This window comes from Phyllobates terribilis, unplaced genomic scaffold (assembly GCF_046119375.1).
Source record: "Phyllobates terribilis strain yellow unplaced genomic scaffold, ASM4611937v1 Scaffold_3__8_contigs__length_932513732, whole genome shotgun sequence".
NCBI classification, from domain to species: domain Eukaryota; kingdom Metazoa; phylum Chordata; class Amphibia; order Anura; family Dendrobatidae; genus Phyllobates; species Phyllobates terribilis.
In genome coordinates, this window is record NW_027362763.1 from 333,955,971 (window position 1) to 333,982,618 (window position 26,648).

The 26,648-nt window shown below is 45.4% G+C and overlaps 1 protein-coding gene across 3 annotated transcripts in view; it reads right to left on the reverse strand.

Annotated features, from left to right (window-relative positions):
• Positions 1-26,648, reverse strand: part of IL1RAP (interleukin 1 receptor accessory protein) — a 288,771-nt gene that overhangs the window by 74,884 nt on the left and 187,239 nt on the right. For all 3 annotated transcript variants that reach the window (XM_073675162.1, XM_073675163.1, XM_073675165.1), the window contains one exon: positions 2,006-2,291. In XM_073675162.1, coding sequence (XP_073531263.1) covers positions 2,006-2,291 — 286 coding nt within the window. The remainder of the gene's footprint in view (positions 1-2,005; positions 2,292-26,648) is intronic.

Here is a 26,648-nt window from a genome sequence, read left to right on the forward strand (position 1 = left end):
CACAACCAGTAGAAGGATCAAGAGCAGAAGAACCACCTGCTGCAGCCGAGCTAGGGAATCCTGCAATCGGTGTACCTGCCATTCTCACTAAGGGAGTGGGAAGGCACTCCGGCATACCTGTGCTACGTAGACCAACACATGAGTCAGTAAGTAGTGTTCGCTCATCACCAGGCTTACGCACCAGTGGGATACCAGTTTTACGGAGGTCATCACGTATTAATTTTGGACACCCACCACAATATGTAGTTAAAGTCAGTATATAGAAGGGTGACGAGTAGACCAAAACAGGTTACACCAGATACACAACATAAAAAAAGGGATGAGTAGAGTTGGCGTAAGGAGCGGTCTAGGGAGAGCAAAATGTTTGCCAATAGGTGACCCCAGGGCCAAAGGGCCCACAGTGCTTATGACCGGGAGAGGCCCCTGCAGTACGTAGGACCCTTGCGCTGAGGCACACATAGTAAATGTTTTGTTGTGTATTGTGAATTATTAAGTCTATCTGAATCTTTAAGCCTAAAGAGACTTTACCTGTTTGGACGTCTGAAACTTTTTGAAAATTTTTAAGAATGGACCGCAGCCACAGGACTGGTGGTGGCAAAAACACTTTCCCTTTAACAGCTTGCAGCAGATCGACTAGTGTTGTATGGACTAGTTATCCGTTTTTCCCATTTTCCCTGGTTATTGTAAATTTTATTTTTGAGACTCTGTTCAAATTACAAATATAAATGTTAATGTTATGTTATCTTTGTTAAAAAAAAAAAAGGTTTCAGTCCTGGAGGACTGAAGTTAACTAGGGGAGAATGTGGCACCCCTGCGGGGGATTACCACAGGATCCATAGGTGCAGGGAGAGATGTACACTTGGGCACACACAACACCTTCCACCCCAGGTCTGAGGGGAGGAGTCAGTTTCCAGGGAGACAGCAAAAGCGGCAGTTGGTCTAGAGACGGGTGAAGGAGGAGAGAGACAGAGAGAGCTGTTGGCTGAGGACCAGTTAAGCCCTGAACTAGGAAACAGGTCTGTGTTGTGAAGCGCCCTAGAGAGAGGGACAGAGGCTAGAAGGAGAAAGAAAGAGATAAAACTATTATCCCTTTAGCTCACCCGGACACCGGAGACCGAGATTGCTATTAATTCAGGAATAGCATAGAAAACCCGGACAGATCAGGAGGATCTATTCCCCCTGAAGAAGAAGGGGAGACAGTTGCCAAACTTGACCAAGTATAGGACCAGGGGCCCAGAAAGAGAATTGGTAGCCCCAAGGAAAGGTCCTCATTGTCAGTTGTGAAGAAGGACCCCAAAGAAAGTAAAAGGTGGCAGGTTCAGCTTAAGGCAGGACTGACCCCAAACAACGCACACAGTGTTAGAGGAGGCCTCACAAATCTCCAGAGTGAATATCTCTACCTGCACCGAAAACCTGGTTACCCTCCTGAACTGTACCTGTTACCGGACATCAGTAAAACAAAGAATTAATGTGTGTGTGTGCCTACTTTGACATTACTGTCTATAGCGTTCGTACAAGCCGTATGCCGATCACCTCAGCAACCATACACAGCGCTGGTAACGGATTTTACCAGTTACCACAGGAGGCGTCAGGACACAATACTCCCATCATCCTCACCCCCATTCCTTTACTGACGGTCCAGGGCATGGAACCGGGAACCGACCAACCGTGATCCCCACAGAAGTAACCCATCCATCCCGGTATCCGAGTACCCCTACCCCTGTTGACCGAATCACTTGCTCTTCATAGCTATTGGCTAGACCGGATATTAATGCGCCAAGATGGCAGCCGCGAGCCACACATGCCAGTTCCCGAACCACACGTTAGGGACACCTTCTGTAGAGCATCCTCCAGTAAAAACCTAATTTCCCCTCCATATTTAAAAAGGAAAAACAAAACAAAAAAACATAGCATACATACACTATTTTTCCCCACCCCCATATAATGAATTTGCCTTTTTCTTCATAGGCATGTATACAATACGTTCTTGAAGTAACTATCTTACCTTAACATGCAGGTATAATTTCCTGTATCATTAAGAAGAACGGGCCGAAACCAGAGTATGTCCTTATCTTTGCTGATTCTGTTGTCCGGAAGACGGATATTTATCGGCTCCTCTAGGTCTTTCCCCTTGCCAGTCCAATACCACATTAAGGTGAGACCCGCCGAGTGTGCTGTACTATAATTATGTTTTAGATATTCCTCGAACAGAGGGCATCTGATGCGCACAGGTTCTCCATCATAAGCCTGTGTCAGCTTCCTAGTGTCTTCTCCCCAATCATCACATCGCTCTAAAAGACAGAAAAAGGAGGTCATCATAGATATTGATAAAGGTGACATAGAACAAATATCTTAATATTCTTCTAGACAAAGATAGAAGCCCAAATGGCTCAAGTGGCCAAATACCACTAACCTAGAAGCTCTATCATGGCCGAATATTGAGTGTTCAAAAACATTAAAGGGAATCTGTCACCAGGTATTTGCCACCCAATCTGAGAACAGCATAATGTAGAGACAGAGACCCTGAGTCCAGTGATGTGTCACTTACTAGGCCGATTAGTGCAGTTGTGATAAAATCAATGTTTTATCAGCAGGAGATTATCACTACATGACTAGTAACCTGCTGCCAGGTAGTCAAGCATATTCATGAGCTCTGTATAACCCCTCCCCCACCACTGATTGGCAGCTTACTGTGTACACTGAACTTGAGCAGAAAGCTGCCAATCAGTGGTGTGGGCGGAGTTATACAGCTTTGCAATAGATAAAGCAGGGATTGTATCAAAATTATATCAAGCAGCCCAGTAAGTGATATATCACTGGAATCAGGGTCTCTGGCCTTACATCATGCTGCTCTCAGATGGGGCAGAAAAATCTGTTGATAGATTCCCTGTAAAACGTAATATATTTGATTTGCTTCAATATTCCACATTAATAGGGGTGAGTGTTTGAAATGGAATACAGTTAAACTCCTCGAGGCAATCCCCATGTATGTAAGCAAGAAATAGATGTGTGCAGAATGAGAAAAAAACAAAACAGCATTGTATGTATTGCAGATGTAACACAGACCATGTAACATCATTGTAAAGTGTAAATCCAATATAACCTATGTAACTGGTGGTGATGCAGCAGAGCCGTCTATTACTTACACTACAGCCTGTAGGTGTCACTATTCCATTGCATATTACTTCTAAACTAAAGCTTTGTATAAACTAAGACTGGAAACACTAAATCTGGAGTTTTTGGAATGCAGAGGAGCGATACCAACAAGTAAAACTCTGCACTCATTATAAAGATGAATTCCAACAAACTTCATTTAGACAAACTATTTAAAGCCAGATCTGTAATACGCGACCATTATGGATTCTCTCAACTTATAAAAGTAACAGAACATCTGGATCTCTGTGTATCTAGACAATAATTGCGCTAGCAACCAGCAGCTGATAGCAGAATTATATCAGTTACCATAGTAACAGATGACTGTGATCACCCCCCCACATACTCATTGTTCACAGGAAAACCTAAAAGCATCACCTGGCACCTCATACTGGACTGTTCAAGGACAGAGAAATAAATGCCATGGTAGAGGTAGGAAAGCAAGGTGCACTGCTCCAGGGAAAACTTTCCCAAGATAGAAATGACTGCGGCATTGGAAAACTTCTGGACATTGGAATTAAGGTGCCTGGGTTTTTTTTTTCTCATCCCCCAAAAATAAAGAGATATCACTGTTTACCATCCTATGACTCCATGTTCCTTGTAGGTGAGCATCATTTTGAAGTATCAACCTCTCTAATTCTATTATAATGGACTTATCTGTCATAATGTACATGTATGGTTTTGAAAACAATATGTGGCCATTCAGAGACAATGGTGAGGGAGTCCCTTATTCTGAACCAACGTCAATTATCTAGAACTGAACACATTGGTAAGCACTGTTCCGCTATTCGATTCTGTGGTATCTGCATGGAGTTTATAGGTTTCCCTCTGTATATGCATAGATATCCTTTGCAGGTGTGGCACCCCAGGGGTCTGGTTACCACAGTAATAGAAATATTACGTCTGGGAGCAGGTGGGAGGTTTCCTGGTCAGGAGCCCTTAAACACGCAACACCTCCTGTCCCAGGCCAGATAGGGGAGGAACCTGCCCTATATAAACTGGATCTGGGGCGGGGTTAGTTAGACAGAGCCTGGAGTGAAGTTTCAGACACAGGGCGAGAAACAGCTAGGAGCTCTGTAGGAGCAGGAGCTGAGTGCCAGGGACTGGAAGCAGATATTGCTCGTCCTGGCTGAAGAGACTACGACCGGACAACGGAGTCCGAGGCTGTGGGAACCTCTAAGTCCAGCAGCAGAAACCAGCCGGCAGTGGATTCCAGGTCCTCTGGCCATAGAAGCCCGGAGGCTCAGTCACAAGGAAGGGACCAGCACCGCCATCGAGGAGCGGAGGCTATCAGAAGGCCCCAAGTCACCAGCCATACGGGTGAGCACCACACGGTATACTCAGGGACGTGGGCTACTTCCACTCGCTTACAGCAAGGTAGCCAGGAAGAGTGCAGATAGACGGGGAGGCCTACAACTCCACCTGGCCAGGGGAACTCCTGCTTGCTCACAGACTGACCAGGCCCCTTATGCTAGCCAGTACTCCCGGGAGGGTCTGCCTTAATATCATCAGTAAAGACCCTGAACTGCACTGCAAAGACTCTGAGTCGTTCCTGCTTTCTCACCGCATACAGCACTACTGGTACTGGGACGCCCGCGCACCATCACTCCCATCATCCACATTCCCTGCCCTGAGGCCATACTCTTCCCGTGGGGAGTTATCCCATATTTAGCTGCGCACACCACACCAGCCTCAGCGGACTGCCTCGCAGCGGCGGTACACACTGACCGCAATCCACGGGTGGCGTACTCGGACATTAAGCCACAAAAACCCTATAAAGACTGCCACTGGTTTGACCACCCTGAGCCACAGGACCGGGTCACCGCCACGGTGACTACAACCCACAGCATCCCACAAAAGGCCCGGTTCCGGGTTCCCCACGCGGCCTAGGGGGCGTGTCAACTTTGGCGTAGTCGGCAGGATTTCGTGCCCGCAACGACCGGGTACTGCGTGCCTTCAAAAAACTGTCATACCTGCCGTGGTGAAGGTTCCCGCCATCCGGGGCCGTTTCCCGCCATTTTCAGAAGTTTCCCGCCATCCGCAGCTGTTTTCCCGCCATCCGCAGTCGTTTTCCCGCCATCGGACGCCATCTTCGGGACGCCGCGCGGGAAGAAGAGGGGCGTGGACGCCGAAAGCGTGCGAGACCCGAAGCTCCGCCCCACGCACCGAAGCTGCGCAAGGTCCTGGAAGGGAGAGAGAGCGACGCTGACGTCACCAGGACGGAGCAGCACCAGCGGAGCCGCGGCCTACAGAAGAGGATCGTCGGAAGGTAGGCCACACTTAACTAGGGGGGAGGAAGATGACGGACACGGAGGGACCCTCTACCACCAGCGCGGCCACTGCCGCAATAATGCCATTTACAATGCCTTACATCCCCGGAGCGGCCTGGCTGCCCCAATACTCAGGGGAGTCGCATACCCTAAGCGACTTTAAAGAGAGACTGTACAGCCTATTTAAGGCATACCCCCTGACGGAGGGCCAGAAAGTGAGCATATTGATAGGCCAGCTAACCGGCGCAGCCCAGCGTGTAGTAAAGTCCTGGTCAGTCCGGGACAAGGAGACCGTAAAAGGAGATCTTGGCCCGTCTGAAGGACACTTTTGATACCCGCACCTCAGCTGAGATCAAAATGAGATTTTATGGGTGCAAGCAGCAGGCCCAAGACAGTATAAGAGACTATGCTTTGAGTTTGCAAGAGGTCCTGGGAGCCATTAAACAGGCAGACCCTGTAAACAGGCAGACCCTGACAGTGTGCGGAATGCAGATGAACTGTTAACTGAGCAATTCATTGAGGGTCTGCTGTCCAACGCCTACCGAACCCAGTTGCGTGCAATGGCCTTGCAGAACCCTGGTTTAGACTTTGCAAAGTTCAAGGACAGGGCCATCCGGGTGCTCCGAGAACCGGCATCGGGTAGCGCTGTAACCCACCGGCGCCCTGCTATTACCTATCATCAAGAGGCGGCGCCTTGTCTGCAGAGCCTGTAGGAGCTGCTGCGCAGGCTTTGGACAACAACCCGGCTACAGACCTGCACCATCAGGTCCAAGAGCTAACTAAAAGCGTAGCCACGCTAACCCGAACTGTGCAGTCTTTACAGGTCTCTCCTCCAGGAAGGATCAAGCTGGCCACCAGTCCGGAGGACGTCCCGTGGCACCGACAGAGGAGGATCCCATCGTCCAGAGGAAGACCCAGCGACAGATACAACGAGGACGGACAACCCATCTGCCGCCGCTGCAATCAACCCGGACATATGGCAAGGTACTGTCATTTAAACGGGCATGGGGTAGAGGGCCAACCCCCAGGCATAAGATCATCAGGCCCATCGAACTGGCGTGATAAATACGTAGGGGGACGTCTGGTCTCGCCTGTGGTACTGGATGGCATTCCTATGAGTGCACTACTAGACAGTGGGTCACAGGTGACTACCATCCCGTACGTGCTCTTTAAGCGGTACTGGAATGACTCGGACATAACCCGCTACCCAGATGACGACCTGAGTATCATCGCCAGCAATGGTCAGCCCGTGCCACAGGTGGGGTTCAAAGAGGTGACCATTAAGGTCGGTAAGGTCGAACTGGCGGCACAAGGACTGATTATTGTGGACATTGACCGTCATGAGAGTCACCCTAGAATAACCTTGGGAACTAACGTAAATGAAAATTGTCTTTCAGAGGTGATTCTCATTTTACAGCAGGTTGCCAAGAACGCCAGTTCCAGCCAGCAGCGTGTCCTCCAAAAAGAAATCCAGGCACTGATGAAACGGCAACAGGTGGAATTATCTGGTGGTGAGATTGGTAATGTGAGAATGTGTGACCCGTTCCCTATTGCCATGCCCCCGAAAAGTGAGATGATGATATGGTGCCGGGCAGCTATTGGTCTAAGAGGTATAGACTACCAAGCAATGGTAGAGCCCGTCTACTCAGACAGTAGGCCCACCATTTTGACAGCACGGGGAGGGGTCGATGTACGCCATGGGAGGGTACCTGTCCGCATCGTAAATATCGGGGAGAGAGAGGTACACCTGCCCCGGTATGCCACGCTAGCCAAATTGTTCACCATAAACCAAAATTTTGTAAAGGCCGTAGAACCCTTGCCTCCATCTCAACCAGAGGAAGGTAACGGCTCTAAGAAACAAATGGAGGACTGGTGTCAGCAACTGCATTTGGGTACTGACTCCACTCCCTCACACCAAAAACAGGGAGTCTACCGGGTGATTCAGGAGTATGAAAGAGTCTTTAGTAAACACCCGCTAGACTTCGAGCGAGTAAAGGGGGTAGAGCATCACATCCCCACAGGAGACCATCCACCCATAAAGGAAAGATACCGACCTGTACCCCCTGCACAATATCAGCATGCAAAGGGGATGTTGCGGGACATGAAGGAGGCTGGGGTAATCAGGGACAGCTGTAGCCCCTGGGCAGCTCCACTAGTTCTAGTGAAAAAGAAGGACAACACAATGAGAATGTGTGTAGACTACAGAAAGGTCAACCGTATCACACACAAAGATGCGTACCCGTTACCTAGAATAGAAGAATCTTTAGCTGCATTAAAATCTGCTAACTTCTTCTCCACTTTGGATCTTACTAGCGGGTACTGGCAGGTTCCTGTAGCAGAGGCGGACAAGGAGAAGACTGCATTCACCACCCCGATGGGTCTAAGCGAATTCAACTGTATGCCGTTCGGGCTCTGCAATGCACCAGGAACCTTCCAGCGGTTGATGGAATGCTGTCTGGGACACCGGAATTTCGAGACGGTCCAGTTATACCTGGATGATGTCATAGTTTATTCCAAAGCCTACGAGGACCATTTGAGACACCTGGCAGAAGTGTTTGGCGCCCTGGCAAGCTACGGCCTAAAGGTGAAACCCTCCAATTGTCACCTGCTGAAACCAAAGGTGCAGTACCTGGGACACGTGGTGAGTGCTGACGGAGTGGCTCCCGACCCCGATAAGATCACCGTGATTAAAGACTGGCCAAGACCCTCCAGCATAAAGGAAGTGCGGCAGTTTCTCGGGTTGGTAGGCTACTACCGAAGATTCATTCCCGGTTTCACCAAAATGGCAGCTCCTATGCAGGACCTCCTGATAGGTCAATCCAGGAAGGCCAAAAACTAGAAGCCGCCCTTCAGGTGGGAAAAGCTGGAAGAAGAGTCCTTCCGCCAGCTGAAGATGGCCCTCACGGGGGATGAAATCCTGGCGTACCCTGACTACAGCCAGTCCTTTATCCTCCACACGGACACGAGCAACATCGGGCTAGGAGCCGTACTGTCCCAGATCCAGCAGGGGAAAGAACGGGTAATCGCTTACGCCAGCCGAAAACTACGGCCCACAGAGAGAAACCCTGAGAATTATAGCTCATTCAAGCTAGAGTTCCTGGCAGTGGTGTGGGCAGTGACCGAATGTTTCAAGCATTACCTTGCCTCTTCCAAGTTCACCGTGTACACGGACAACAACCCATTGACACACCTGGACACTGCAAGACTTGGTGCCCTGGAGCAGAGATGGATGGCCCGCCTGTCCAACTATGAATTCACCATCAAATACCGGGCGGGATGCTCAAATGCCAACGCGGATGCCCTGTCCAGAATGCCAAACTTACCGGACGTAGGGGAAGATCCAGAAGAACTGGAAGAGGTCGAACTCCCTGCGTTCCACCGTCATGGGATTACCCTGTATTCCCACTGTGTAAGGGACAGGCGCTCTGCCACATTCAATCCTTTACCCCACTACAGCTGGGCGGAGACACAAGACAGTGATCCCGCAGTCCGTCTGGTGAAGGAAATGCTGACATAGGCTGATGCCCGTCTTGACCCAGACGCTCCAGAGGAGGCCAAGCAACTGTGGAAGGAGAAAAGTAGACTGTTTCTTTACAAGGAGAAGCTGTGCCGGAGAATGGTCAACTCTAGAACACATGAGCTGACCTGGCAGGTAGTGGTCCCAAGACGAGACGCGGCTATGGTTCTGGAGGCATACCATGACGGAGCAGGACACTTCGGATGGAAGAAGCTGCAGTTCCTGTTGCGTGGACGGTTCTACTGGGTAGGCATGAGAGGAGCCATCGAGAGGTGGTGCAGAGACTGTGGCCCGTGCAACCTAAGAAGGAAGGACCATGCCAGCCCGAAGACTCCGGTGCAGCCCATCATCACCAGACAGCCACTGGAACTGGTAGCCCTGGACCATGTGAAACTGGCTCCAAGCAAATCTGGGTACGTCTACGCCCTCACAATCGTAGATCACTACTCCCGGTTCCTGGTGGTGGCCCCTGTCAAGGACTTAACGGCTCAAACAGCAGCTAGAGCCTTCCAGCAGCACTTCTGCCGTCCACACGGGTATCCGGAGCAAGTGTTGATGGACCACGGGCCAGGTTTCCAAGCGGAGGTCTTCCAAGAGTTCTGCAATCTGTATGGCTGCAGGAAGATAAGAACAACGCCCTATCACCCTCAGACCAACGGACTATGTGAGAAAATGAACCAGGTGGTGATAGACTTGCTAAAAACGTTGCCCCTGGAAGAACGCAGTCTCTGGCCTGAAAAACTGCCTGATCTGGTGGACTTATATAATCACATCCCCGTAGGTTCCACCAACTGTACCCCGGCTTACCTAATGAGAGCAAGACCTGGTAAGCTGCCTATTGACCTGGATATGGGAGTCCTGACACCTGAGGACACCTCGCCAGAGGCAGACTGGGATACAGAACGGCAGCAGCAGTATCGGAAAGTACAGGAGAGCGTCGAGCGAAGTCTGTCTCAAGCAAGAGAAAGGCAAGAGAAGACTTATAACCAGCATGCTCCCGCTGTTCCCCTGGTACCTGGAGAGCAGGTCTTGAAGAGAAAGAGGTGGCTCCACAAGTTGGACGACCAGTGGGAAAAGGATCCGTACACAGTACTGCCTTCAAGTCATGATAACCCAAAAGTCTGTGTAATCAGTAAGGATGGAGGAGAGACCACAGCCATTATCTCCAGAGACCACCTGAAAAAGTGTCCCGAGCAGCTGCAAAGCCCTGACGAAGATCAAGAGAACCGTCAACCCGCAGAGGAAAGGGAAGAAATGATCAGTACCGTACTCGGAGACTTTCCCCGGTCCTGGACTCAAATCAACAACGCAGTCGTGGTACCCGTCCTCACCTTTCTCCAGCCAGCCCCTCAAGGGCCTACAGAAGAACAGTTATTGTCAGAAGAGCAGCCGGCCCAGGAGGCAGAAGAATCCATACCAGCAGCCCAGGAGAATCAACCCTCTGCTAGTAGTGAGCCTGCCGTGCCCCTAGTAAGCCAAAGAGTACGCAGAAAGTTGCCAGGCCTACCCGCAACACCTTCTACACCCTGTAGTGCAGAACCAGATAGTGGGTTACGTAGGTCCACCAGGAGCACTAGAGGACAGATGCCCGCTCGCTGGAGAGTCTAATGACAAGTATATATTTACCTGTACATACGTAAATGCTGAAAAAGTTTTATGTTTTTGTTGCCTGTTCATTGATTATGTTTCTCTAGTTACCCTGCAGGTTTATTTGGACTGACAGGTTATGGACGCTGAGTAACCGGAACTACATTGTAGATAGTTGCACCTTGGTGCCTCTTGCGAAGATGGCCGCGGAAGAGAAAAACCTGTCTGGCGTGGCCTCCTTGTGGCCCAAAGTAGCTAGCCTCAGCCTTGCAGCCACGCCCAGGGCCAACGTTTGGGGTTTGCTTTGGACAGGTCCCCTACTCTGTTCCAAGACTTCACCTTGTTGGGTGACATGGACACCCGGTTACGGACACGCCGTGACCTCTAAAGACTAAAACTTCTTGTACATATGTTATGCTACTGTTATACCCTGTATTTGTGTTTTGTTAAAAATGTGTTTAGTCCCGGAGTACTAAAATTTACTAGGGGGGAATGTGGCACCCCAGGGGTCTGGTTACCACAGTAATAGAAATATTACGTCTGGGAGCAGGTGGGAGGTTTCCTGGTCAGGAGCCCTTAAACATGCAACACCTCCTGTCCCAGGCCAGATAGGGGAGGAACCAGCCCTATATAAACTGGATCTGGGGCGGGGTTAGTTAGACAGAGCCTGGAGTGAAGTTCCAGACACAGGGCGAGAAACAGCTAGGAGCTCTGTAGGAGCAGGAGCTGAGTGCCAGGGACTGGAAGCAGATATTGCTCGTCCTGGCTGAAGAGACTACGACCGGACAACGGAGTCTGAGGCTGTGGGAACCTCCAAGTCCAGCAGCAGAACCCAGCCGGCAGGGGATTCCAGGTCCTCTGGCCATAGAAGCCCGGAGGCTCAGTCACAAGGAAGGGACCAGCACCGCCATCGAGGAGCGGAGGCTATCAGAAGGCCCCAAGTCACCAGCCATACGGGTGAGCACCACACGGTATACTCAGGGACGTGGGCTACTTCCACTCGCTTACAGCAAGGTAGCCAGGAAGAGTGCAGATAGACGGGGAGGCCTACAACTCCACCTGGCCAGGGGAACTCCTGCTTGCTCACAGACTGACCAGGCCCCTTATGCTAGCTAGTACTCCCGGGAGGGACTGCCTTAATATCATCAGTAAAGACCCTGAACTGCACTGCAAAGACTCTGAGTCGTTCCTGCTTTCTCACCGCATACAGCACTACTGGTACTGGGACGCCCGTGCACCATCACTCCCATCATTCACATTCCCTGCCCTGAGGCCATACTCTTCCCGTGGGGAGTTATCCCATCTTTAGCTGCGCACACCACACCAGCCTCAGCGGACTGCCTCGCAGCGGCGGTACACCCTGACCGCAATCCACGGGTGGCGTACTCGGACATGAAACCACAAAAACCCTATAAAGACTGCCACTGGTTTGACCACCCTGAGCCACGGGACCGGGTTGCCGCCACGGTGACTACAACCCACAGCATCCCACTAAAGGCCTGGTTCCGGGTTCCCCACGCGGCCCAGGGGGCGCGTCACAGGCAGTCCAGCTCCCTCTCACATTCCAAGGGGTAACGTCTCTCCTTGTGGAGATGCAAATTGCCTCTTCAGAAAGGAAGAAGACTTGAACTCTAGTGTCACCTATTGGAAGCAGCAATCCTAAAGGTCAATATCAACCTTTTAACGAGCCTTGCCATATGAATTAGGATAAAAGCCAAACCAGAATTTCAATTTTCAGACACGTGTCTTGGGGTGTTGCCCCTCCTCAGTGTGAAGTGTAAGATCTGATTAGGCTGTTTGAGAGACTTCTGACTGGTGGTCTAAGGGGCAACATTTCTCCTTGTGGAGAGTGACATGCCAGGGTAAGGAGGCTTCTCCTTGCACTGAGGAGGGACAACACCCTGAAACACGAGTCTGCAAATAGTGTAATCATATCGCATGCTTGCCGCTTGGTCGTACTGATGGTACTGGAGAATTCTCATAGCACTCGCTGAGCAATATGTGAGGGTTTACAAGTCTGCAGTCACATAGAGTGACAGCAGACTTTGAAAGATAAATCTGGATAACCCGTTTAAGGTTTTCAAGAAAGTGAGAGGGGAAAACAACTAAGCTTTAATATGCATATCATGGAGATCAAAGACAAAGGAGTAAAAGACAATGTCCAATGTTCGAAAATCATGGTGTCCACTTATAGGTTGTCTTTGTAGGTGGATGGGTCCCTACAATCAGACCTGCATCTATCTTGAGAGTCGGGCTCCATTGTGTGCAGCTGTCAGTGGAGAAACGGTCAGAATTCTAATCCAAATGTATGAGAAGAGCTGCACATGTGTTTGGGACTTCTCTATAGACTCGCATGATTGATTTGTGACTGACCGTTGGTAGTGCTGTTTTAATGGACAGGAACCATTCTTTAGAAGTCAAGCTATCATTCAAAATGAAAAATTGTATGGGATTTCTGGCCACCTCTTTAGTACTCACTGACAGATTCTGAAAACTAAGTACAGCAAACGTACCTAAATATAGAGGTTTCTTCATACATGATGAACACTATAGCATTTTCTTTCCATTGGTTACGTTAAAGCCATATAGAAGACATTTATATCAGAGTAGCTGAATAAGAAATAGTTAACAGGCTTTGGCAGTGTAAAGAAAAGAATGCCTATGTAAGGGTGTGACAGGGGCTGTCATATGCCTCTCCCTCTCTAAACAGTGTTTGTACCAAGTGTATGGTTTTATTATATTTTGGTGACTATATTAATATATAAATCAGCATTATTTTATATGCATTAATGTACACAGTTCATGTAATGAAATGTATAATGTTATTTATATACAGTATATAGGGAAAGCATATCCCATTGCCTAGTGTTTAGTTATGAATTGACAGGAATATTGGGGTTGATAGGCAGTGGTGGACCTATTAGTATATAGAAGATAAGGCATAGAGTAGAGTATAAGAATTTAGTGTACGTTATTTTTGGGTGAATACAGCAGTTCATTGGTTAAGGGAGAAGTTTGCCCAGCGAATGGCAGAGACAGTTGCTGATTGGTTCAGTTAAAAAGGGGGAGGAGTTTAGACCATAGGGGAGCAAAGGTTCTTCCTGTCAGGAATCAGTTCAGTCAGAGCTGTAGTTGCTGTTGGTAACGTTTAAGTCTGTCCCTGGAGGAAGACTGAGGAGAAGTATCTGTAAAGATACAGACGGATGATGGATAAAGAGTTAGGCAGCTTGGGGAATGATAAAGCGGACAACTGAGGAAAATTCCCTAAACGTCCGAGGCCTGTAGGAGGACTGATGGAGCCAGCCTTCACTACTCCCGAGGAGGGGCGAACGGACGGGAACATACCTGAGGAGAGTAGGACCGTGTTCTGGAAAGCTGTGGTACCTGGAAAACTAACTCTGAGGATAGGACAGGAAGGGACAGTAGAGGAAGCTGAAACTGTAACGGTGATGTCCCAAAAGAATGTATTAATGACCATAACTGAACTGAAGAAAAAGTTAAGTAAAGTTGGTTTTAATATAAAAGAGACTGTGTGTGACAGTGATTGCTCGCCTTCAACTACTGGACCCATAAAGAAGACGGAGGGACAACAAGGAGTTGTGAGTGTTGTGCACTACATGCAAATCACAATACCACAAGGACATTATCTTTTATTTGTGGGTAGTCAGGGTGAGCACATACCACAACAGCAGTCTCTCGCCACTACTACCACCCTGCACCCCTCACACCTACTCCTTGTGCAAGTTCTTCAAAAGCATTTCTTCTGAAGAGTTAGCAGTATTTTAAATGCTATAAGAGCATATTAAAATATTGCTAAACTGCATCAATGTGTTTTTATAAGATCAGATACAATACATTTACTGTGGGTTCTTTCTGTCATTAATATTCTGTCTCTGACAGTCAGACTATCTTATCCTACAGGTATCTGTGGTTTTGTGCTGCATCTCATCCTTTAAATGTGACATTCTGAGGCTTCGCCCTGCAGAAAGCTCTACCACAGACATCAGTCTTTGACATTTCTGGATGAAATCCTACTTTCTGATTAGCCTGAATAGCCATTAGCTGATGTGCAGCTAGAATGAAGAAAAACTGGAAAAAGGAATACTACACAGTACTCCCACCAGCATGTCACTCTCCACAATGAGAGATGTTACAAATTAGATTCTGTGGTAGTGTGACTCATTAAGCTGCTCTCTGAGATAGACACAGGAACACTTGGGTTAAAGTCCGTGGCTCGTTTATTACTTCCTAAACCAGAGAACAAAATAGTAACGCAAAACGGCTCACTTTGGCATAAATGAAAATCCACAGCAATCAGAAAGTCCTTTCCAATGCGGCTTCGGCCTTGTGGAAAATAACACACTTCAGCTAACACTTGAACACCCAACTGGAGACTTCCTTGTGTCCAAACACACAACAGAGAAAAAAACTCAGTAGCTGGACATTTAACTTCCCCAACCACACCCTTGAAGTGGAGATATGGCGATTGGCCATCCCACCCATTTCTTACAGCCACTCACAAAAAAAACAAACCTGTAATGGCTGATTAACCCCCTCAGCACATAACATTCTGGAGAGAGACTTCTGGGTTTCACATCACGGAAGATAGCAATCTTCATAATACATATCTCCCCTCACATACATTTCAAGTGACCTGATCACAATCCTTATCAGAGGCCTCTCATCCAGACAAATAAGACCTCTTGCTTTGCACTAATGAGGGACACATACCCCAAAATATATGTCTGGAAATAGAATGCCTGGTTTGGCTTTTATCCGAAGTCATATGGCAAGGCTCGTTAAAGGGTCAATATTGACTTTTAAAACTACTACTTCAATAGGTGGCACTAGAGTTCTAGTCCTCTCCCTCTCTGAAGGCAGTTTGCATATATAATATTGCCAGAAGAGCATTGCTTGGCCTTTAAGACTCCTCGCAATGGATCCATTAAGCAAAAAACCGATACGTTACAAATGAAAAAAAAAAAATGGATGGATATTTAACGGGTCCATTTTCCATAGACTTCAATGTTAAAAAAAAAAAATCCAGCAGAGATCAGTTATTTAAGAATGAACTAAAAAATTGTCTGCACAACTTTTTTTTCTACCAACGGATTGCTGCTGGATCCGTTCTAACTGATCTCCACTGGACATGGGAACATCGCCTTAGTTGGGCTGTTACGCCACGGCCCCACTATCTTGGTCAGTATTTGGTCAGTATTTTTTTCAGGAGTGGGAGCCAAAACCAAGTGAGGAACAATCAGAGAAAATGTATAATAGAAACAAGTCACCAATTCTGCATTTATCACCCACTCCTGGTTTTGGCTCCCACTCCTGAGAAAAAATACTGACCGAATACTGATAGTGGGGCCGTGGCCAAATACTGATAGTGGGGCCATGGCCTTAAAAGACCTCCACTTTGTTCATGGGATGATGGAGCTCCTTGCCACTTTGCTAAAAGTGAGTCAGTATTTCACAGGTTTAGATAACAGACCTCATGGTTTCCAAGCCCTACTTCAAAGAAAGCAAGCGTGGGGGCAACTACATTTTACAATGCTATAAATACATAGGATGGGAATAGCCCTTTAACTGCTGAAATAACACACACAACTTTTTTCAAAATGGGCTCGTATACAAGGAAAGGTGTCAATCACTGGAGGAGGAGAAAGACACCATGGCAAGGGCAGGGAACTACCGGCAGCTGATAAGAGTAAATTTGCCTAGCACGTCTGATAATGTTTGATACGTTTACTGCAGCTAAATCAATTTTATAAGATTTTCTTCTTCTTAATACCATTTTGCTTCAGTACATGGGGGTTGGGAGGACTGTGTGGACTATAAAGAATAGAATAATGTCCAAGGCAGGGGCCACTACCCATGAGCAAAATTTGTAACATTCTCCCCAAGTTATTTGTAAAGTGCAGAGATAAAAAAGCTGCAAATTGCACCAAGGGTATTTTGCTACCCATTTCATATAAGTACAGTCTACCGCAAGGGTGCACAACCTTTTTTGGTCCAAGGTCCACATTGTCAAACTGAACCAATCCGGTAGTAGCACTAAAAATTAATGGGGTATTACTTTCCGTGACATTTATGGCATATCGAAAGTGTATACAATAAATGTGTGATAGGCACATATTCTACTTACAGGACTCTAATCTCCACCAATCAGCACTCTAATGATACGTTCATGGGTTTTTGACAAGGATTTAGAAATCGCATTTGCTCCTAAATCTTTGTATAAAAAACCCATTCTCCTGATGTATGAGGCATCCAGAGATGTCTACACAGGGCAACATTAGTACTTGCCAGTCCTTGCTCCTCAGCTTCTGCCGCTATTCTGTGTATGGCTGCTCACATATAGTCAATCTCTCAGACAAGAATTTTTCTATCCATATGATTAGGGGCCACACAGAAAGACATCACAGGCCGCATGTGGCCCCGGGAGGCAACTTGTGCAACCCTGGTATACAACAGTGCTAGGTAACTGCTCTTCTTTTGCCCTGTATTCTTTTTAATGTGGTTGTACAGAATAAGAAAAGCATGTCTGCGTCCTTCTCCAAACACTTCAAACTGGTACTGACGACAGGCTCCACTGGAGTGAATGGGGAAGACCAGTAATAGCACATGTATCCTGGAAGAAAGCAGCCTTGATTTTTCTAATACTGCACCGCTCCGGATGAGATTACAATTGCACTCCACGTATCGACAATGAGTTATTTTCTGACAAGGTTCTGGCAAGTTTCAGGAAAACTTAAGGTAAAGAGCAATCCTCAAGTCCAAACATTTCAATTGAATTGTGGTCTAAATTCTGATTTGTCAACTTCAGGATATTACCATGGCTGTTCTTAAAGGGATTGTAGGCAGCAAAGCAATAAAATACTAAGTTACAGCAGGCTGTAAGCAATCCAGCAAGAAGAAAACATACTTTTTTTTGTGTGTGCGAGCGCCGTGGGAATAACCTTTTATTGAAAGAAAATTGGAAATTCTACCATTTGTCAAAATAAAATGAATCTTTCCTTTGGAGTCATTTCTGTTGCTAGCATCTTCAGTCTGTGGGAGGTGGCAAGGAGCCTGATGAACTTTTCTAGTTCCAGAGAGACAATCAAGTCTACGCACCTAAGCAACTGATGGGATCAAACTGGGGCTATTGGTGACAATTCATTCATTAAGGTTTTTTTTTTACTGCAGCTTATCACATCAGAGCAGCTGGTAATAATTGTGTGTTAGGGCCAGCTGGGGTTCTATAACAATGGTTGTATCGCCGTCAGGACTTATATTTAAGAGCTCATATAAAGAAGACAAAAACCACCAAAATGTATAATGGAAAAAACACCAGTTTACATAAATTCAATATATTTTATTAGTCAATCAAGATAAAAAACACCACAAGACACAAGACCGTTAAAAAACATAAAGTTAATGTAAATATAAATATCAAACAAGAGAACCCTCTCAAACGCTGTTGCAAAAAATATATAACTAGTACATGCATATATATATATATATATATATATATATATATATATATATATATATATATATACAGTACAGACCAAAAGTTTGGACACACCTTCTCATTTAAAGATTTTTCTGTATTTTCATGATTATGAAAATTGTACATTCACACTGAAGGCTTCAAAACTATGAATTAACACATGTGGAATTATATACTTAACAAAAAAGTGTGAAACAACTGAAAATATGTCTTATATTCTAGGTTCTTCAAAGTAGCCACCTTTTGCTTTGATGACTGCTTTGCACACTCTTGGTATTCTCTTGATGAGCTTCAAGAGGTAGCCACCGGAAATGGTTTTCACTTCACAGGTGTGCCCTGTCAGGTTTAATAAGTGGGATTTCTTGCCTTATAAATGGGGTTGGGACCATCAGTTGTGTTGTGCAGAAGTCTGGTGGATACACAGCTGATAGTCCTACTGAATAGACTGTTAGAATTTGTATTATGGCAAGAAAAAGCAGCTAAGTAATGAAAAATGAGTGGCCATCATTACTTTAAGAAATGAAGGTCAGTCAGTGCGAAAAATTGGGAAAACTTTGAAAGTGTCCCCAAGTGCAGTTGCAAAAACCATCAAGCGCTACAAAGAAACTGGCTCACATGAGGACCGCCCCAGGAAAGAAAGACCAAGAGTCACCTCTGCTTCTGAGGAAAATTTTATCCGAGTCACCAGCCTCAGAAATTACAGGTTATCAGCAGCTCAGATTAGAGACCAGGTCAATGCCACACAGAGTTCTAGCAGCAGACACATCTCTTCAACAACTGTTAAGAGGAGACTTTGTGCAGCTGGCCTTCATGGTAAAATAGCTGCTAGGAAACCACTGCTAAGGACAGGCAACAAGCAGAAGAGACTTGTTTGGGCTAAAGAACACAAGGAATGGACATTAGACCAATGGAAATCTGTGCTTTGGTCTGATGAGTCCAAATTTGAGATCATTGGTTCCAAACACTGAGTCTTTGTGCGAAGCAGAAAAGGTGAACGGATGGACTCTACATGCCTGGTTCCCACCATGAAGCATGGAGGAGGAGGTGTGATGGTGTGGGGATGCATTGCTGGTGACACTGTTGGGGATTTATTCAAAATTGAAGGCATACTGAACCAGAATGGCTACCACAGCATCTTGCAGCAGCATGCTATTCCATCCGGTTTGCGTTTAGTTGGACCATCATTTATTTTTCAACAGGACAATGACCCCAAACACACCTCCAGGCTGTGTAAGGGCTATTTGACCAAGAAAGAGAGTGATGGGGTGCTACGCCAGATGACCTGGCCTCCACAGTCACCAGACCTGAACCCAATCGAGATGGTTTGGGGTAAGCTGGACTGCAGAGTGAAGGCAAAAGGGTTAACAAGTGCTAAGCATCTCTGGGAACTCCTTCAAGATTGTTGGAAGACCATTTCCGGTGACTACCTCTTGAAGCTCATCAAGAGAATGCCAAGAGTGTGGAAAGCAGTCATCAAAGCAAAAGGTGGCTACTTTGAAGAACCTAGAATATAAGTCATATTTTCAGTTGTTTCACACTTTTTGTTAAGTATATAATTCCACATGTGTTATTTCATAGTTTTGATGCCTTCAGTGTGAATGTACAATTTTCATAGTCATGAAAATACAGAAAAATCTTTAAATGAGAAGGTGTGTCTAAACTTTTGGTCTGTACTGTATATATATATATATATATATATACAGTACAGACCAAACATTTGGACACACCTTCTCATTTAGAGATTTTTCTGTATTTTCATGACTATGAAAATTGTACATTCACACTGAAGGCATCAAAACTATGAATTAACACATGTGGAATTATATACTTAACAAAAAAATGTGAAACAACTGAAAATAGGTCTTATATTCTAGGTTCTTTTGCTTTGATAACTGCTTTGCACACTCTTGGCATTCTCTTGATGAGCTTCAAGAGGTAGTCACCGGAAATGGTTTTCACTTCACAGGTGTGTCCTGTCAGATTTAATAAGTGGGATTTCTTGCCTTATAAATGGGGTTGGGACCATCAGTTGTGTTGTGCAGAAGTCAGGTGGATACACAGCTGATAGTCCAACTGAATAGACTGTTAGAATATGTATTATGGCAAGAAAAAAGCAGCTAAGTAAAGAAAAACGAGTGGCCATCATAACTTTAAGAAATGAAGGGCAGTCAGTCCGAAATATTGGGCAAACTTTGAAAGTGTCCCCAAGTTCAGTTGCAAAAACCATCAAGCGCTACAAAGAAACTTGCTCACATGAGGACCGCCCTAGGATAGGAAGACCAAGAGTCACCTCTACTTCTGAGGATAAGTTTATCAGAGTCACCAGCCTCAGAAATCGCAGGTTAACAGCAGCTCAGATTAGAGATCAGGTCAATGCCACACAGAGTTCTAGCAGCAGACACATCTCTACAACAACTGTTAAGAGGAGACTTTGTGCAGCAGGCCTTCATGGTAAAATAGCTGCTAGGAAACCACTGCGAAGGACAGGCAACAAGCAGAATAGACTTGTTTGGGCTAAAGAACACAAGGAATGGACATTAGACCAGTGGAAATCTGTGCTGTGGTTTGAAAGTCCAAAGTTGAGATCTTTGGTTCCAACCACCGTGTCTTTGTGCGACGCAGAAAAGGTGAACGGATGGACTCTACATGCCTGATTCCCACCGTGAAGCATGGAGGAGGAGGTGTGATGGTGTGGGGGTGCTTTGCTAGTGACACTGTTGGGGATTTATTCAAAATTGAAGGCATACTAAACCAGCATGGCTACCACAGCATCTTGCAGCGGCATGCTATTCCATCCGGTTTGCGTTTAGTTGGACCATCATTTATTTTTCAACAGGACAATGACCCCAAACACACCTCCAGGCTGTGTAAGGGCTATTTGACCAAGAGGGAGAGTGATGGGGTGCTACGCCAGATGACCTGGCCTCCACAGTCACCAGACCTGAACCAAATCGAGATGGTTTGGGGTGAGCTGGACCGCAGAGTGAAGGCAAAAGGGCCAACAAGTGCTAAGCATCTCTGGGAACTCCTTCAAGATTGTTGGAAGACCATTTCCGGTGACTACCTCTTGAGGCTCATCAAGAGAATGCCAAGAGTGTGCAAAGCAGTTATCAAAGCAAAAGGTGGCTACTTTGAAGAACCTAGAATATAAGACATATTTTCAGTTGTTTCACACTTTTTTGTTAAGTATATAATTCCACATGTGTTATTTCATAGTTTTGATGCCTTCAGTGTGAATGTACAATTTTCATAGTCATGAAAATACAGAAAAATATTTAAATGAGGTGTGTCCAAACTATTGGTCTGTACTGTGTATATATATATATATATATATATATATATATATATATATATATACACATACACAGTGCCTACAAGTAGTATTCAACCCCCTGCAGATTTAGCTGCTTTGATAAGATGCAAATAAGTTAGAGCATTCAAACTGCAAACGAGAGTAGGTTTTATGAACAGAAGCATAAATCTTACAAACCAAAAAGTTATATTGCTCAGTTGAATTTTATTAAATTTTAAACATAAAAGTGTGGGTCAATTAGTATACAACCCCTATGTTTAATATTTTGTGGAATAACCCTTGTTTGCAATTACAGCTAATAATCGTCTTTTATAAGACCTGATCAGGCCGGCACAGGTCTGTGGAGTTATCTTGGCCCACTCCTCCATGCAGATCTTCTCCAAGTTATCTAGGTTCTTTGGGTGTCTCATGTGGACTTTATTCTTGAGCTCCTTCCACAAGTTTTCAATTGGGTTAAGGTCAGGAGACTGACTAGGCCACTCCAAAACCTTGACTTTTTCCCTCTTGAACCAGGCCTTGGTTTTCTTGGCTGTGTGCTTTGGGTCATTGTCTTGTTGGAAGATGAAATTTCGACCCATCTTAAGATCCTTGATGGGGGAGCGGAGGTTCTTGGCCAAAATCTCCAGGTAGGCCGTGCTATCCATCTTCCCATGGATGCGGACCAGATGGCCAGGCCCCTTGGCTGAGAAACAGCCCCACAGCATGATGCTGCCACCATCATGCTTGACTGTAGGGATGGTATTCTTGGGGTCGTATGCAGTGCCATCCAGTCTCCAAACGTCACGTGTGTGGTTGGCACCAAAGATCTCGATCTTGGTCTCCTCAGACCATAGAACCTTGAACCAGTCTGTCTCAGAGTCCTCCAAGTGATCATGAGCAAACTGTAGACGAGCCTTGACATGACGCTTTGAAAGTAAAGGTACCATACAGGCTAGTCTGGAACGGAGACCATTGCGGTGGAGTACGTTACTTATGGTATTGACTGAAACCAATGTCCCCACTGCCATGAGATCTTCCCGGAGCTCCTTCCTTGTTGTCCTTGGGTTAGCGTTGACTCTTCGGACAAGCCTGGCCTCGGCACGGGAGGACACTTTCAAAGGCTGTCCAGGCCGTGGAAGGCTAACAGTAGTTCCATAAGCCTTCCACTTACGGATGATGCTCCCAACAGTGGAGACAGGTAGGCCCAACTCCTTGGAAAGGGTTTTGTACCCCTTGCCAGCCTTGTGACCCTCCACGATCTTGTCTCTGATGGCCTTGGAACGCTCCTTTGTCTTTCCCATGTTGACCATGTCTGAGTGCTGTTCACAAGTTTGGGGAGGGTATTCAATAGTCAGAAAAGGCTGGCAAAAGAGATCTTTAATCCACACATGTGAAGCTCATTATTCTTGGTGCCTGAACTACTTCTTAATACTTTAGGGGGACCAAACAGAATTCTTGTGGTTTGAGGGGTTGAATAATAAATGACACTCTGAATTAACTTTTAACGTTTTTTAAAAAAAAAAAAAAAAATTTGCTGCAGTGCATTTCCCACTTCCAGGCTGATCTACAGTACAAATGTCACAATGCCAAGTTAATTCCGCATGTGTCAACCAGCTAAATCTGCAGGGGGTTGAATACTACTTGTAGGCACTGTATATATATATATATATATATACATATACATGCACACACACAGTGGTATGAAAAATTGGTTGCCCCCTACACCTAATAACTGGTTGGGCCACCCTTAGCAGCTACAACTGCAATCAAGCATTTGCGATAACTGGTAAAGAGTCTTTTACAACACTCTGGAGGAATTTTAGCCCACTCATCTTTACAAAATTGATGTAATTCAGCCACATTGGAGGGTTTCCGATCATGAACAGCCTTTTTTAAGGTCATGCCACAGCATCTCAAACGGATTAGGGTCAGGACTTTGACTAGGTCACTTCAAAGTCTTAATTTTGTTTTTCTTAAGCCATTCAACTTGCTGGTGTGTTTTGGATCATTGTTCTGCTTTATAACCCAAGTGCGTTTCAGCTTGAGGTCACGAACAGATGACTGGACATTCTTCTTCAGGATTTTTTGGTACACAGCAGAATTCATGGTTTAATTTACCACAGCAAGTCTTCCAAGTCCAGAAGCAGCAAAACAGCCCCAGACCATGACACTACCACCACCATATTTTACTGTTGGTATGATGTGCCTTTTCTGAAATGCTGTGTTACTTCTATGCCAGATGTAATGGGACATACACCTTCCAAAAGGTTCAACTTTTGTCTTGTCAGTCCACAGAGTATTCTCTCAAAAGTCTTGATGATCATCAAGATATTTTCTGGCAAAACTGAGTTGAGCCTTTATGTTCTTTTTGCTCAGCAGTGGTTTTCATCTTGGAACTCTGCCATACATGCCATTTTTGCCCAGTCTCTTTCTTATGGTGGAGTCGTGAATACTGACCTTAACTGAGGCAAGTGAGGCCGGCAATACTTTGGATATTTTTGTGGGATCTTTTGTGATCTCTTGGATCAGTCATCGCTGCGCTCTTGGGGTAATTTTGGTGAGCCGGCCACTCCTGGGAAGATTCACCACTGTTCCATGTTTTCGCCATTTGTGGATAACAGCTCTCACTGTGGTTCGCTGGAGTCCCAAAGGTTAAGAAATGGCTTTAAATATGCCTCTTCAGAGAAAAAGAGGACTTGAATTCTATAGTGCCACCTATTGGAAGCAGCAATCCTACAAGTCACAATCAACCCTTTAACAAGTTGTGCAATATGACGTAGGATAAAAGCCAAATCAGAATTTGCAGACATGGTGTTTCGGGCTGTTGGCCCTTGTCAGTGCAAAGTATGAGAACTGATTTGGCTAGATGAGAGGCTATAACCTTTTCCAGACTGATATATCTCAATTACTTTGTTTCTCATTTGTTCCTGAATTTCTTTGAATCACAGTATGATGGCTAGCTTTTGAGGATCTTTTGGTCTACTTCACTTTGTCAGGAAGGTCCTATTTAAATGATTTGACTGAGAACAGGTGTGGCAGTAATCAGGAAAGTGTGTGGCTTGAGAAATTTAACTCAGCTTCACAAAGATGTGATAAACCACAGTTAATTTATGTTTTAAGGAGGGGGGTGGGCAATCACTTTTTCACACAGGGCCCTGTAGGTTTAGATTTCTTTTTACCTTAATAATACAGACATTCATTTAAAAACTGCATTTTGTGTTTACTTGTGCTATCTTTATCTAATATTTTAAATTTGTGATCTGAAACATTTAAGGGTAACAAGCATTCAAAAGAATAAGAAATCAGGAAGGGGGCGAACAATTTTTCACACCACTATCTATCTATATAATATAATTATAAAATGTAATTATTTTGTGTGTTTAATGGTGCCCCCTAAAAAATGGTCAAAGATGTAAATTCTTTCCAGAACATGTTTGCCAAATTCATTTGTTTAATTATCGAGGTCTGTCTAAAAACATGTGTGTGCGTATTACATGTAAAAATAAATGTCTGCAACCTTACGATATAAACGCAAAAGTATCCACACAATGTAGATCATAGATACTGATTGATCTGATAATAACAATAATTGCAACTACTCCATTATTCATGAAACATGATTGACGTGCAGCTTAATATCACAGAGCCATCTTAGGTCACTGTGAATCTGAAAGTCATCTGGAGCCCTCGGAGCTCACTCGACTAGAGATGAAATGGGAGTTCTATTGAATAACAGGATGATTTCTATACTCTGGATCTTCCAGTTTAAAGATACTTAAGTGATTACAAAAGCCTAATGCACTGAGGCTGAAATGACCCAACAAAATCAGATGTTAAAAGGGTTTTCTGGGCTTGGGCTAAATTTATGCAGTCAAATTCCCCTCAATTGCCAGATCGAGCGGGCGGTCATGGGACCTCTAGTATGCGCATATCCACTTCTCTCAATCATCTATTGAAAGAAGTGGATGAGAATTTAGTTTCACATGATCGACAATACGCAAATCATATTCTGGTGGTTACATGTCTGCCTACTTAATCTGGCAATTGAGGGGAATCCTGAAAGTGTGCATAGTGCACACTGTCAAGATTCGCCAACCTGCAGTCTCATGGAGTTACACAATCAGTACATTTGTATAAAAACACGTGTGCATCAAGTTCAACCGATGGATGGAAAATGATAAAGGGAAGGAGCATGGGTATACCCATAATGCATGACCCACTCTGCCCTAAAGAGAAAGATTTTCCCTCCAAAAAGTGTAGATCGACTGGATCAACATTAAGAACAAGAATTTTATACATGTATATACTGTAAGTAAAGATGTTATTTTCTTCTAAAAATAAATCATCCAAGCCCCTTTTTGAAAGCACAGTTGAATGTAATCAGCTCCACAGAATATTCAATACAGTAACGGCAGAAATTTAGGTCAAGTGTGGAAAATTCCTTTAAAGGGTATCTGTCAGTAGGATCAATCCTCCTAAGCCGTTTATATGGTCATGTAGGTCATAGGAAACTGAATAAAATGATACATTGATATCTGCGATCCGATATCTTATTCCAAAGAAATCCACATTTGTCTGCTATGTAAATGAGCTGTTCAGGGCTATGGGTCGGACATTGATCTGCATGAGACTCCGCCTTCAGGACTTATATTAAATAAAAGGGGGAGTTACCAGCGTGTAATACTATTGTAGGAACTCGAGGATTCTGATAGCGTGGGGCAATGAACAAGCAGAGACGGGTTTCTTTAATGCAAATAATGTATTTGTGCAACAGCAATAACACCCAAAAACAATATACAGATAACCCGTAGTGACATACAATGAAATAAGTCCAGCGATATTAAGTCTTTGGAACCTATATAGCAAGTCTGCAAGGTTCTTACGACGGAGTCCTCACACAAATGTGATCAACAGGAAAGTCTAACAGACTGGTGACGTGGCCACAGGGAAGTCCAAGAACAAGTTCACAAGTTAATCCTAGATGAGGCGTAGATTCAGGGAAGTCCAGAAACCAGTTCACATTTAAGTAATATTCCAGTAAATAGTTCCAGCAGCCCTCACCGGAGGGAGTGAACGAAGGGTTAAACAACAACACAGTTCAGAAACACAGTTCTTACCGGGTGGAGTGAGGCAAGGGTTAAATTCCAAAGTCAACAGGTTAATGATAACACAGTGATTGTAGCTTACATAGGCAGAGAATGTCCAGAGCCACTCCACAGAGTGAAGATTAACCTGGTAAATACACACGAGATCTGGGAGATAATAGTAGGACAAGGCAGCTTGACTGAAGGGAAGCAGAAGCAGAATACTCCAGCAAGGAAGCCAGCACCTGAG